Below are 14,573 nucleotides of genomic sequence, written 5' to 3'. Positions count from 1 at the left end.
CGACAGTGGATGGATCACTTGATGATTACCTGTTCTGTTTTTTCCTTCTGGGGCTCCTGGCATTGGCCACTGTCAGAAGACAGGATCCTGGGCTAGATGGACCTTTGGTCTGACCCAGTATGGCCGTTCTTATGTTCTAGCCTTTTTGTATACTCAATGGAGTGATCATTTTCCTGATTATGTATAGTTATTAACAGTATATTCAAGCCATATTTGATATCTCTGCCCTTCAGGCCCATTCTGCTTATGAAATACTATTTGTTTTAGCAATTTTCTCCAGATATCAGTAAGAAGGAATGGGCCCCAGTGCAAGAAACATGGTTCCACTGCAATCGTAACATCTGTAATACCAATATATTAAATTGTAATAGTGTGAAAGATAGATTCCATAGATTCTTGGGTAAACCGAGAGAGAGTATAATGTCCTGCAGTGAGAGAAGAGCCTGGAGCTAAGTAATAAACTGCCAGCTCGATGATATTACGCTTGACATTGGTAAAAGGCTACATGCCAGGTAAGTCTGGAATGGTGCTGTGGCCCTAATTTCAATTCCAGATGTTCTTTTTTTTATTCATGGCAAGGTTTGGCGATGGTTGTAGGCATCTTGGATATAGAAAAGTGAAAGACAAATGATGGTTGCTCATGAAAAATTCTCAGATCTTTCTTTTTCCGATCACAGCTGCATGCTATGGGAATGGAACCTACTTTGCTGTCAATGCCAATTATTCTGCCCATGATACCTACTCAAAACCAGATGCAAATGGGAAAAAATACATGTACCTGGCCCGAGTCCTCGTTGGAGAATATTGTGCTGGACAAAAAGGAATAATTGCACCACCATCAAAAAACAACACTGATCCGACAGATCTGTTTGATAGTGTGACTGACAATAAGACAAATCCATCAATGTTTGTCATATTTAATGACATTCAAGCTTACCCAGAATATCTTATTACTTTCACTAAATAAGCATTCTTTGTTACATGCAAGAGACTTTTAATCTTTATTTTGTAAGATTACCTCAAAGACCATAAATTAATGAGAAAAAATTTGCAATGAAGGATGGTAAAACATATTTTACTATGTTAGCTTTTTAAAGTTTGATTGTTATGTATATGCCCAGTTGCTTAAATATAATTCTGTAATAGTCAAAAAACAAGAGAGCCTACTTATAAAAAAAAAAAAAATATTTGCAACTACTGGAACAGGGGTGAGCAAACTACAGCCCGGGGGCCACATCCAGCTCTTCAGACATTTTAATCCAGCCCTCGAGCTCTCGCTGAGGAGCAGGGTCCGGGGCTTGCCCCGCTCTGGCGCTCCAGCCAGGAAGCGGAGTCGGGGGGTTGCCCCACTCTGCACGTGCCATGGCTCCGCATGGCTCCCGGAAGCCATGGCATGTCCCCCCCTCTGGCTCCTACACATAGGGGCAGCCAGGGGGTTCACACAGCCAGGGGAACCGCGGCCAATGGAAGCTGCAGGGGCAGCACCTGTGGATGGGGCAGCGCGCTTGGCCTGGCCGCGCTTCCACATCGGAGCCAGAAAGGTGACATGCCACTGCTTCCAGGAGCTGCTTGAGGTAAGCACTGCCCTGAGTCTGCATCCCCGACCCCTTCCAGCACCCCAACTCCCTGCCCCATCCCTGATCCCCCTCCCACCCTCCAAACCTCTTGGTCCCAGCCTGGAACAGCCCCACCCCAGAGCCCACACACCCAGCCGGAGCCCTCGCACCCCCGCACCTCAACTCTCTGCCCCAGTCCAGAGCCCCCTCCCACACCCTGAACTCATTTTGAGCTCCACCCCAGAACCCACACCCCCAGCCAGAGCCTTCACCCCCTCCCACACCCCAACCCCCAATTTCGTGAGCATTCATGGCCTGCCGTACAATTTCCATACTCAGATGTGGCCCTCAGGCCAAAAAGTTTGTCCACCACTGTACTAGAACATGCTAACAGTTTACACTGCATGAAGTTTCGAGTTCAATTTTCAAAAATGAAAACTGCTCAATTACATTACATATCAACGAAATGAAAAATATTCTTGCATTGTAGCCAAACACATTTTAATTATTAGTCTTTCTTATTCAGAATTATGACTGAGCACAACTAATAATTCTACAAGCTAGGTATTCAGTTCATGGGTTTGTATATTTTACAGCAGTGTCTGACATTGTAAATCAAGGAACAAATAAACTTAGAATAGTACCAATTAATAAGTGAATGTCCTAAGCCTTATGATGCTAATATACTGAACAATTGTACTTCAGACAGTTAGCTTCTTACTCTGCATCTTTAGTCAAGATGTCATCATGTTATATTTATAGTACCTGCAATAAAGCTGAATTAGTTACAGTAAATGGTTGTTGCATGTTGTGTTATATTGATAGCATTTGTTCGGGGGTAGTTTGTATTTCTGTTATAAATCTCTGTCACTGTGTTTTCTTAATTCAGCTATGAAAATATGGACTGCAAATTCTCTAATCAGGTTTTGCTTTTTTAGAAAAACTTTACTCTCAGGATTTTTCTATATGAATAGACCATAACTTAAAAACAAAATGACATTTAAAAGCTGTACATAACAGCAATATCACATTCCATAATCTTTCATTCAGCAGCAGCACGTAGCGTAGGGTCTGACCTTCCAAAAGCTTACTTAATGCAGTAGTGGATGGTTGCAAGATTGGACCCATTGTTCGCATAATAATTTATAACACTTTTTCTGGTATGGTATGCCACAAAAAAGCACTCACTCTGAAATAAAAGTGGGGAGATATACTAGCACAGCTATAACAGTATAATTATACCGGTATAGTTCTGGCAGTAAATTTCCTCATGTAGACAAGCCTGAAGGAGTTTTGCTCCATGGTAGCTACAGTGATGTACCTGGTTTATCGGGGTAAGTTGCACTATTGCAAATCCTTCTGTATGGTGGCGCAGTTTTTCTGCGGTGCAAAAATCCCTAATGTAGACAAGCCCTTGGAAAATTCTACCTGTGTTCTAAATCTTAATACTTCACTTCCACTGTCTCTCTCCCACACACATTCACAATCATAATTTGGCTTTCACTTCTTATAGTTCATATAATTTACAAGAAAATCTTTTGAAAATAATCAGCACATTGGAATTGGAAATGATGGGGTGAGAGGGGATGAGGACAGTTGGGGAGGAAGGTTGGAAGTTTGACTCCTGGGTGAGGGGTGGGGATATAGGAGTGCGTGGAAGTTTGCCTGGGATAGAGGAATGGAAATGTGAGCAGTAGGCTGGGGTTTATTTGGAGGAGGAAGAAAATTGGAGGAGAGCAGCAGCAGCTGAGGTACTTTATGAAGGATGAGTGCTGGATCATGTTACAAAAAGGAATAGGAGCAGGGAGGATCCTCCTACAGAGAAATGAAAGTGAAACACACAGTAACTGGGTGTGTTACAGAAAGGAATGAGAGCGAGAGATTAATTTCCTGCAGAGAAATTAATAATTTGGTGGGTTTGAGTGATTGGGGGAGGAGGGAGTAAGGCCAGGATCCCTAATTTGTCCCTCAGAAGTAGCTGATCATGGTCAGAGAGGTGAAGGACCCCTTCCTTGTGCTGGTAGAGAGGTTTGTGGTGCGGGAGGTCAGATCTCCCCAAGAGCCAGAGGGAAAAAACTCCTCTGCTACTTCCAGAGCCAGAAGAAATCAGGGGCTAGGGAGGGAGATCCAGGAGTGGCCTGGACAGGTCCTGGTTTGCTTTGCACAGGAGGAAAGTAAGGGGTGACAGATCTCGTTTCTTTCTTATTTTTTTGTTTGTAGTTTGGGTAATATAATCATAATTAGATAATCCTTTTTTGTCTCAATATGTTAGTACAAAGTAATGAACTTTTCAGTAGAAAAGTTGAACAGTGGTAGAAGGTGTAATTTTTCTCCGCCGTGATGAGAATAATAAAAAACGGGAATGGAAGGCTGCATGATTAGCAGTGATAATGAACAGTCATCTTAGTAGACTTGTGCTTAGGCTAGAACAATTCTGCAGCCCTAAATTTCAGTCTCAGGTTATTTTTATTTAACAAGGTTTAGAAAAGGTTGGTGATTTCAGGGGCTACATCAGTGTAAAAGACTGATTATTGATCATTAAAATGTTTCAAAACTGGTGTCTCTTGCCACAGCCACAGCATTTGGAAGTGGAACCTATTTTGCTGTCCATGTACGGTACTCACTTGAGCAAAAGGCTACTGATGTAGTATTTTATTTCCAGGGTAATCACAGATGCCCAAGGCACAGAGCTTCTTTGAGTGATTGCTTGTGTCCATTCCACAATAGGTGTGCATGCTCACCATGTGCACCGGTGCCAGAATTTTTTCCCCTAGCAGTACTCGTAGGGGAGCACCCCTAGCGACCCCTGGAGTGGCGCCTCCATGGCGCAGTATAAGGGGCACCGCACACTCCCCCGACCCTCAGTTCCTTCTTGCTGCCAGTGAAGGTGTGTTGGAACTGCTATGCTCCAGTGTGGCTGCAGCTTCTCTCTTGAACTCTTGTTCATTCATAGTTAGTAGTACCTGTAGTTAAAGTAGCTTAGTTTAGCATTAGTTTAGTGCGCCCGGGTCGGGGCATGCCCCATGTCCGAGGCTTTAAGTCGTGCGACACTTGCAGGCAGCCGATGCCAGTGAGCGATCTGCACGCGGACTGTTTACGCTGTCTGGGGGAAACTCATCTCAACGATCAGTGCAAAATTTACAGATCCTTCAAGCATAGGACCAAGAAGGAAAGGGACATTTGGCTCCAAGCCATTCTGATGGAGTCAGTGTTGACCCAGACTCTGGTGCGCCACTCCGAGTCGGCACCAAGTACCGCGGTGTCTGTGCATGGCGATCTTTCCGTGCCTTCCACCAGTCAGCACCGTTCCCTGTCCGTGGGGCATGTCAAAAAGGCTAAGAAGAGGTCTTCACTGAGACACAGGAGCTAAAGACTTCCTTCCAGATCCAGAGGCAAGCCACTGCTTGGATCTCCGCAGTCACTGCCTGGTCGGTATCGTTCACAGTCTAGGGAATGTTCCCAACACCGTTCGCTGCTCAGCGACCGCCCCGTCCGCAGTCCGTCAACCCCAGCAGGTTGTCTGGCTGGATTCCGACCGGCAGGGGTTCCAGGCACCTCTCCACCTCGAGGGACCATAGACCTCACGAGGAGAGCGTGCCCCGTCGAGACTCGGACAGACGGCACCAGAGGTCCTTGTCTCTGAGAGGCTACCATGGGCCATCACGGTATGGGCATCGATGCCGTTCCCGTTCTTTGTCTCGCTCCAGGACCCTGCCGCGGCACCGCTCCCACAATCTCAGGCGTCGATCGCCGGCACCTTGCCGTCGCGGATCCGCCCATCGGAGCAGATCGCAGAGCAGCTGCTACCGGTGGTGGTACTGCTCCTCCACGCCGGGATCACAGTCTCATAGTTGGCACCGTTCCTGACACCGCCGCTCCTTCTGGACCTCGGACAGTAGCAGGTTCTGCTCCAGCCCGGCCTCCCTTCGCAGTTGTCAGCCGATGGGCCAGGCTAGTCAGGCTGAACAGCTTGCTCCGCCGGTGCCACCGCAGGTGCGGTGGCACCGGGCTCCTTGGCCAGCACCGTGGTACCAATGGGCCCCATGGCCCCCCCGACGCAGCCCCCGGTGGTGGCTTTCTCTGTGGCCGGAGCCTCGGAGAGACTGTTGGCCTCCCTATCTCAGCCTCCAAGGAAGGAGTCAGTGGGGCATTCATCTCCAGTTCCGCGCCCGGAGGGCGACGAAGTGGTGGGACCTCCGGCACTGGTGGGTACGCAGAGTACCACACCCCCATCCTCATCCTCCCTGATGAGGCTATTACAGTTCCTCTTGCACCTGTTCTGCAGGAGGACTCTAAGGCCCACCAGGAACTGTTGAAAAGGGTGGCATCAAGCCTCAACCTTCAAGCCGAGGAGGAGGAACCCTCGGCTTCCCTCTTCAACGTGCTCTCAGCCTCGGCAGTGGGCAGGGTGGCCCTCCCACTCCACGAAGGGGTGGCAAAGATTTCCAACACCTTGTAGCAAACCCCAGCTTTCTTGCCCCCCATCTCTAAGAGGGCAGAACGGCCACCAAAGGGCATGAATTCCTGTACACCCACCCTGCCCCCAACTTCCTGGTGGTTGAGTCAGTCAACCACATGGAGAGGCCAGGCCAACCAGCCCCTACTCCGAAAAATTTGTGGGGCTCTCTGCCCAAATTCAAGGACTCCCTCCACGAGCGTGACAAGAAGGAGTTCAAGGCTGTGGTGGAGGAGGGTACAGCGGCTGCCAGGGCGACCCTGCAGGCAGCGTCGGATACCGCGGATACGGCTGCAAGATCTATGGCCTCTACCGTGTCCATGAAGAGGGCGTCATGGTTCCTGCTGTCTGGGCTGTCCAGCGAGGCACAGAACTCCTTGCAGGACCTTCTGTTAGATGGCAAGGCCCTGTTTGCGGAACAGATGGACATGAAATTGCACGACCTGAAAGATTCCCGCACAATGCTTAAGACCCTTGGCCCCTGTGTCCCGGCTCCAGCCAGGACCAAGTTGAAGCCTCAGCAGGCTCCCACCCACTCTAAATATGAGCCCCCTTATAAAAAGTCACGGGACTATAAGAAACGCCTGCAGAGACAGTCCCTGTCTGCTCCCCAACCTGGGCCTTCCAAGGGCAAACAGGCAGGAAAATGTCAGTTTTGACGGGACACGCGGGGGTGACTTACCAGTTCATACCAGGGATCCACCCACAATAAAGTTTCTCTTCTCCAACCCGTTGTGTGCTTTTTTTCCTAGAGTGGTGGTTGCGGCTGACCTCAGTCCAATGGGTCCTCAACACCATCTCTCGGGGCTACATCCTCTAGTTTACCTCTACCCTGCCCAACACTCCCCATCCCCATCCCTCCTGGGGGGACCCCTCTTATGAGGCCCTGGTCAAGCAGGAGGTGGGGCAGCTCCTTGGCCTAGGAGCGGTGGAAGCGGTGCCAGCGGAGTTCAGATGCAAGGGTTTCTACTCCTGCTATTTTCTTATTCCAAAGGCCAAAGCGGGGGCTCAGGCCCATCCTGGACCTACAAGGCCTGAACCAGTACATGGTAAGCCTCAAGTTTTGCATGGTGTCTGTGGCCTTCATCATCCCCTCCCTGGATCCTGGGGACTAGTACGCCACCCTCGATCTGCAGGACATGTACTTCCACATTCATATATTCGAGGGGCACAGATGTTTCCTCCGTTTCACGGTGGAAAACTACCGATTTACGGAACACTACCAATTTACAGTCCTCCTGTTTGGCCTGTCCACTGTTCCCAGGGTGTTCACAAAGTACATGTCTGTGGTAGTGGCCTACCTCGGACGCTGTGGGGTTCAGATCTTCCCCTGTCTCAACGACTGGCTGGTCAAGGGCAGCTCTAGGTCGCAGGTGCGGGATCATGTGGTGCTCCTCCTGTCCCGTGCACCACTCTGGGCCTGTTGTTAAATGACACCAAGTCCACGTTAGTCGCGGTGCAGCACATAGTTTATTGGGTCAGTCTTGGACATGACATCGGCCAATGTGTGTCTCCAGCTCCGGGTCACATGTCAGCGTGCACATATAGGTTCGCCACGCCAGACTCAGGATGAGGCCCCTCCAGCTCTGGTTGGCCTCGGTGTTCTCCCAGGCCAGAGACAGGGAGGACAAAGTCCTCACTGTACCTGAACCAGTGATCGCCTCCCTACAATGGTGGTCCTCCCCTGAGAACATGTTCCATGGGGTCCCATTTAGGGGCAGGCCCCCATTGGTGGAGCTGGTGTCCGATGCGTTGGACCTGGGGTGGAGAGCCCATGTAGGGAACGTTCAGACCCAAGGTCTGTGGTCCGCGTAGGACCTTGCCCTGCATATAAACGTCAAGGAGCTCAGGGTGGTCAGTCTGGCATGCGCCGCCTTCCACTCGCACCTGGAGGGCAGAGTGGTCACGGTTCTCGCGGACAACACGGCCTTGATATTTTACATCAACCGGCAAGGTGGTGCCCACTCCTCTGCCCTCTGCCAGGAAGCCCGCAGGCTGTGGGACTTCTGTATAGCCCACAATATTTGCCTATAAGCCCACCACTTACCTGGCACCCTGAATTACCTGAGCCGAGACTTCTCCTCTCAGAATGAGTGGTTGCTACACGCAGAGGTGGTGCACAGGCTTTTCCAAGTGTGGAGCACTCCCCAGGTGGACCTGTTCGCGACACGGCAGAACCATCCGTGTCCCCGCTTCTACTCCGAGGTGGGGGGTTCGGTGTGGGCACCATCTCCGATGCTTTCCTCCTATCCTGGTTGGGCCAGCTTCTCTATGCCTTCCTCCCGATCCTGCTGATCAGCAAGGTCTTGGAGAAAATAAAAACAGAGAGGGCCCAGGTCTTCCTGATTGCCCCGGCATGACCCAGGCAACATTGGTACGGGACTCTCACAAGCCTAGCATTCGCCCCGCCGTGGCCGTTGCCATCCCGCCCGGACCTGCTCTCCGAGGACCAGGGCTGCCTCCTGCACCCCAACCTAGCAGCACTCCACCTCACAGCATGGCTGCTCAATGGTTAGGCCGGGAGGAAAGGACGTGCTCAGAAGGGGTTCAGCACGTCCTCCTGGAAAGCAGACGGCCCTCCACCCATCAGGCCTACCTGGCAAAGTGGTCTCAGTTTTCCTGGTGGGCAGCTGATCAGGGTGTTTCACTCGTGGCTGCTCCAATCCAGCTCATTTTAAACTACCTCCTTCACCTTAGAGCCCAGGGCCTTGCTCCCTTGTCCGTCAAGGCGCACTTGGCAGCCATATCACCTTCCACCCGCCGGTGCAGGATCACATGTTATTTTCCCATGCTATGACTGGCCGATTCCTTAAGGGATTGGATTGTTTTTTCCCTTTTGTTAGGCCCACAGTCCCACAGTGGGACCTGAACTTGGTGCTGGCCTGGTTGACGGGTCCCCTGTTTGAGCTGCTAGCTACATGCTCCTGGTCACACCTCTTGTGGAAGGTGGCCTTCCTGGTGGTGATCATGTCAGCTAGACAGTTTTTGGAGCTCAGGGCCCTGATTGCTGAGCCCCCGTACATGGTGTTCCACAATGATAAGGTCCAACTCCAGCCGCATCCTTCGTTCCTCCCTAAGGTCGTCTCCAACTACCACAGGAGTCAGGACATCTTCCTGCTGGTCCTCTGTCCCAAGCCCCATGTGTCCAGGGAGGAGCGCCGCCTCCACATGCTGGATATGAGACAAGCTCTGGCCTTTTACCTAGAATGGATGAAGCTGTTCAGGGAATCCTTGCAGCTGTTCATTGCCTTGGCCGAAGGCATGAGAGGTCGGCCGATCTCCACTCAGCAGCTATTCAACTGGATCACCTCGTGTATTCATACCTGTTACGACCTGGTGGGAATCCCCCCCGCCGTTGATTGTGAGGGCACACTCGACTAGGGCGCAAGCCTCGTCGGCTGCCTTTTTAGCCCATGTCCCCGTTCAGAACATTTGTAGGGCTGCCACATGGTCTTCAGTCCACATGTTCACCTCGCATTATGCGATTGTCTCCCAAACCAGGGAGGATGCTGGGTTTGGCAGGGCTGTACTCCGTCCCAAGAGTCTGTGAACTACCCACCTCCAACAGATATAGCTTGGAATCACCTATTGTGGAATGCACATGAGCAATCACTCAAAGAAGAAAAGACAGTTACCTTTTCCGTAACTGGTGTTCTTTGAGATGTCTTGCTCATGGCCATTCCACGTCCCACCCTCCTTCCTCTCTGTTGGAGTTGTCTGGCAAGAAGGAACTGAGAGTGGGGGGAGCGTGTAGCGCCCCTGATACCGTGCCATGGAAGCACACCTCTAGGGGTTGCTAGAGGTGCTCCCCTACAGGTACTGCTAGGGGGGAAAAACTTCCAGCACTGGTAGATGTGGCGAGCATGCACACCTATTGTGGAATGGACATGAGCAACACATCTCGAAGAACACCAGTTATGGTCCTTTCAGAGCTAGTTACCATCTTGAATCCTTCATCACATCTAGCCATCCCAATGGCTCCTGTTTAGTCACCTGCGAGGTGATGCCTCAGTGCTTCCACCATCCACTAAACAGCATCACATCCTTTCTTGATGGTGGAATATTGGGTCTCTTATGATAGTGCAGATCCCAACTCGACATCAGGCTGAAGCACTGGCTTGCAGTATAAACTGTCAAAAATCTGGGTTGTGTAAAAAAGGGTTGTGTACTTACTATTTCCTTTTTCTTACGGAATACCTTTTCATAATGCTCAGTCCACATAACCCATTTGAGTGCCAACTATTTTATCAGGTCAGCCATTGGGACAGTTATTCTAGTGAAATGGAAGCCAACCCCCAGTAGTAACCTTCTAATCTCTAGTCTAAAGGATCGTGTGTGGGGGGGTTGTGGAAACAGGCCACTCTTTAAATGCGTTTTCCTTGTCTATCAGGGTGTGAACTTGACCATTTCCTGCTGAATACTCTAATATTTGGTGTCTTTGTTCTCTAATTTATACTTCTCCGGATTTGCTGTAAGACCAGCCTCCCTTAGAGGGAGGTCCATCTGCTGAGAGGAAGACTAGAAAAGGGGAAGGAACTCTGGGTTCACTTGTAATAGGGCCAAGAAAAGAGTCTGTCAGAGACTTTGGAAGAGATCTTAAGACTTTTTTAGGACTAAAGAAACAGCCAGACAGCTGAGTAAAATATCCCAAGAAAGCTATTCACTTGCCCAGAGACCCAGACAGCCAAGTCCTGAGAAGGAAGCTAACAAACTGCAGCAGAGCAAAAGAAAGTATCCTCAGGGAAGGAAGGAAGGAAGAAAGAAAGAAAGAAAGAAAGAAAGAGTGTTTGTGGTCATCTGATTGCATCCGATGAAGTGAGCTGTAGCTCACGAAAGCTTATGCTCAAATAAATTTGTTAGTCTCTAAGGTGCCACAAGTACTCCTTTTTTTTTGTGGTCAAGACAGGGGCCCAAGGGTGCAGCTCATGGATGGTGTAAGGGGGCAGCTTCTCTCGGGCTATGTCACACTGTAAGTGTTTCAGAGGCACAGCTGCACCACTGCAGCTGTTCTGTTGTTGTGTAGACATATGCCTCAGCACTAGAAGGGAATTTTCTGTCACTGCAGTAAATCTACCCCCTTGAGAGGCATCAGTAGGTCAACGGAAGCAGTGTCTATACTGGGTCTTAGGTCGGCGTAACTGGGTCTCTCAGGTGTGAATTTTTCACACCAATGCTTGGTCAAGCTACATTTAGGTTCAGGCCTTAGTCTAAAGGATCACCAGGAGTATTGCAGTTACACCCTGAAAAAGGGAGAAGAGCTGAAATGATTTGCTTTTATTTGGGCTTTTGTTACTTTGACCGGTTGTTAGAAAGAGTGGCATTTTCAGCACAGCTGGAGACATAAGCTGAGGAGACTGCTGCATTCCTCGCACTAGAGGGTAAAGTTCTCCCTCAGAGCTAAGCCTTCAATATCTGAAGAATCTAAGTTTTCCTTTTAAAAACAATTTTTATTAAGAACATACGTTTTGCAATGGAACATTCTTTTTCATCAATACATTTTGGTAGCTGTTGCAACAGCAAGACAGGACTGTCAGAACAAAGAGCCCCCTTCCTTCATGAGGCATATTGTCTACTTCATCAGGACCACATGGTTCTTTTAGAGTAGCAGTCGTGTTAGTCTGCATCCGATGAAGTGAGCTGTAGCTCACAAAAGCTTATGCTCAAATAAATTTGTTAATCTCTAAGGTGCCACAAGTACTCGTTGTCTTTTTACATGGTTCTTTTTACTCCTTGGTATTTTCTGAGCAAGTTTAGTTCTTCTTTCCACGCATCTCAAGGAACAATCGTATCATCCAGAGCACAAACAGGAAAAGTTGTGGCTCACTCTAGACATGGTCAGAGCATTAAAATTCCACCTCAAACAGACTGAGCAGTCAGAAAATAGGATTCCTGGTTCATTGCATTCACACACAATGCAGAAGGGACAATGATAGTAACATGGAAAAGGGGTTGCATAAGTTCCGTTTATAAGGCTTCATATCAACTATTCCCTGAGGTTATTACAGCCTGCCTCACCAGATCAGTGTCTGCTCGACATGGCGGCTAGATCACTAGAATCTCTGGAAGATATTTGTAAAGTGACAACATAATCATCACTGCCCACATACCATACGAAAAGCTAGACGTCCAGTCTCCCAGAGAAGCATTTTTTGGAAGGAAGGTACTTCAGGGGATGGTCCCCAGATAGGTTCTAGTCTGTTCACAGTGGTGAATTGAATTGCACACAATGTCCTTTCCCTTCCTTGGATTCTGATGCCACTCAGTACTTCCAAATACTGTGGACAAGAGGAGAAAGGAAGATTTCTTACCAGATCATTTTCTTTCTGTAAGTAATGTCTTCATTCGTCTGACCCAACCAGTTTTATTACGTGACAGAAGTTGGGTGTGGATTTATCTACCAAGCTAGTTGTCCAAGAATTCAGTTGATTGCCTATAAAGAAATTTTAATAAGTTAGATTTTTTTTTCACGTACTGTCATACGGCTTTGGAAGGACACAACTGGGCAGCACACAGAACTGGTGTAGCTGACAGAAAATGTTGCTAAGCACCAGCTTGAGTTGCCCTCCAATAATCCTTTGCAGAGCAGAAAAAACCCCATCATGCAGACTAGCGGAGCTGTTACTGAAAGAAAATAATCAGGGAAAACATTTGCCATACCCTCCCTCTCCTTTGTCCCTCCAGTCTCTGTCCCCTCCCCTTTTCACTGCTTTTGCCCTTCTCCCTTTCCCCAATTTCTTTCTGTTCAACTTCCCTTTCTCCCTCCCAGCCAGTATTCTTCTTTATTCCATCCCTTTCTACCATCCCTCAGGAAACCCCATTCCATAAAATCCCTTTTCCTTATATCTGCCCCACCTCCTAGGATCTCCCTTAGTTGGGATTTCAGCCCGATATCTTTATTTCTCTTAATGTATTTAGTGTAGTTATTTCCAGGTTTGATTTAGCCATTGTACATGAAAAATATTAAATTCTGTTTACATGTTTAAAAGTATATATTAGCTTGTACTGAAGGGAGGAGTGTGATTTAAGGTTAGGGTGACCCTGATTCTGAACTGAGGCCAAGCTGAGCAGGGCATAGTTTAATTAGTTTAGGTTAGTGGTTCTCAACCTTTCCAGACTACTGCATCCCTTCCAGGAGTCTGATTTGTCTTGCGTACCCCAAGTTTCACCACATTTAAAAATTAAGACATAAAAATACAAAAGTGTCACAGCACATTATTACTGAATAACTGCTTACTTTCTCATTTTGACCATATAATTACAAAATATATCAATTGGCATACACATATTGTACTTACATTTCAGTGCATAGTATATGGAGCAGTATAAATAAGTCATTGTCTGTATGAAATGTTAGTTTGTACGGACTTTGCTAGTGCTTTTTATGTAGCTTGATGTAAAACTAGGCAACTATCTAGCTGGATTGATGTACTCCCTGGAAGACTCTGCATACCAACAGTGGTCTACATACCCCTGGTTGAGAATCACTGAGTTAGGTCATAGGATGAAGCAAGGTGGCTTTATATGACCTTTGTGTCCTCTCAGATTCTTGGCTGGGCTCCCACACTTCTAGTAGTTTCATACCTCACATTAGGGTGACCAGCGAGCAAGTGTGAAAAATCAGGACAGTGTGTTGGGGGTAATAGGTGCCTATATATGAAAAAGCACTAAATATTGGGACTGTCCCTATAAAATCGGGACATCTGGTCACCCTACCTCACATGCATTTTCCCCCAGTGGGCTGCTTCCAGCAAGAGGCCTAGAAGTGCGACCTGTAAATAACAGCTTCATAAAGTCAAACATCTCTTTTCTGTCATAGTGAGAAGGACGTAATGGAACTTTCTAGGGTGTGTATTGGAAATTCCCCTGCCCAGGGATCAGGCCTTGCACTGCGGAAGAATATGTAAGCAGAATCAGGATGAGCTCTACCCTGACATCTGGTGGTGAGTCGTGGGTTATGGAAAAGAACTTCAGGGGCTGATTCATTTGCATAGTCCCCCCCCATGGTCACTTTGGCAGCTGTAGGAGCCCCAGTTTCTCTGTTATTGGGGCAGGAAGAATAAACTGTTATTATCCTGATTATGTGAATAGTGGAACTGTACTTGGCCTTTTATTATGATGGAGGGCCTCACCATCAACTAAGCAGCACTTGCTAGGCAAGGGTCATGGGTTCCAAAACCTAATGAATTTAGAGAGGCTGGGGATAAGTATTAATACATTACATGCTAATTGTACCTTCTTCTTTCTTCACAGTAGAATATCAGAGCTAGTTTTGATTCCATTAGGAGTCTAGTTACAGGCTGCTGAGCTGAATTCACTTTGGGCCAATGGCGTACCATCACTGAGGCTCCCCTACTACAAGCTAAAATTACGAAGAGCTGAAATCACTGAGTGTTGTGTTAAGTAGTGGGGGGCTGAAGATATATTGTGGAGCACTTTGTGGGATGGTGGGAGTGGCTCATGGGATGGCTGGCAGAGCCATTTGTGGGGTGGCTGGTGGAGCAGAGCCCCACTGAGAGGTAACCCCCCATTTCCACCCAGGTTGGGAGGTAAAACTCTGCAGA

At 48.3% G+C, this 14,573-nt stretch overlaps 1 protein-coding gene across 11 annotated transcripts in view; it reads left to right on the top strand.

Moving 5' to 3' along the window:
• The window catches only part of PARP14 (poly(ADP-ribose) polymerase family member 14), a 43,444-nt gene extending 41,093 nt beyond the window's left edge, over positions 1 to 2,351 (top strand). For 10 of the 11 annotated variants that reach the window (XM_043504974.1, XM_038421426.2, XM_043504975.1 and 7 more), the window contains one exon: positions 678 to 2,351. In XM_043504974.1, the coding sequence (XP_043360909.1) occupies positions 678 to 967 (290 nt within the window). In that variant the 3' untranslated portion in view covers positions 968 to 2,351. The remainder of the gene's footprint in view (positions 1 to 677) is intronic. The other variant, XM_043504978.1, reaches the window with a different exon arrangement.
• Positions 2,352 to 14,573: the final 12,222 nt, after the last annotated feature.

Source organism: Dermochelys coriacea, chromosome 11 (assembly GCF_009764565.3).
Source record: "Dermochelys coriacea isolate rDerCor1 chromosome 11, rDerCor1.pri.v4, whole genome shotgun sequence".
Taxonomy (NCBI): Eukaryota; Metazoa; Chordata; order Testudines; family Dermochelyidae; genus Dermochelys; species Dermochelys coriacea.
This window is presented reverse-complemented; position numbering and strand designations above follow the sequence as displayed.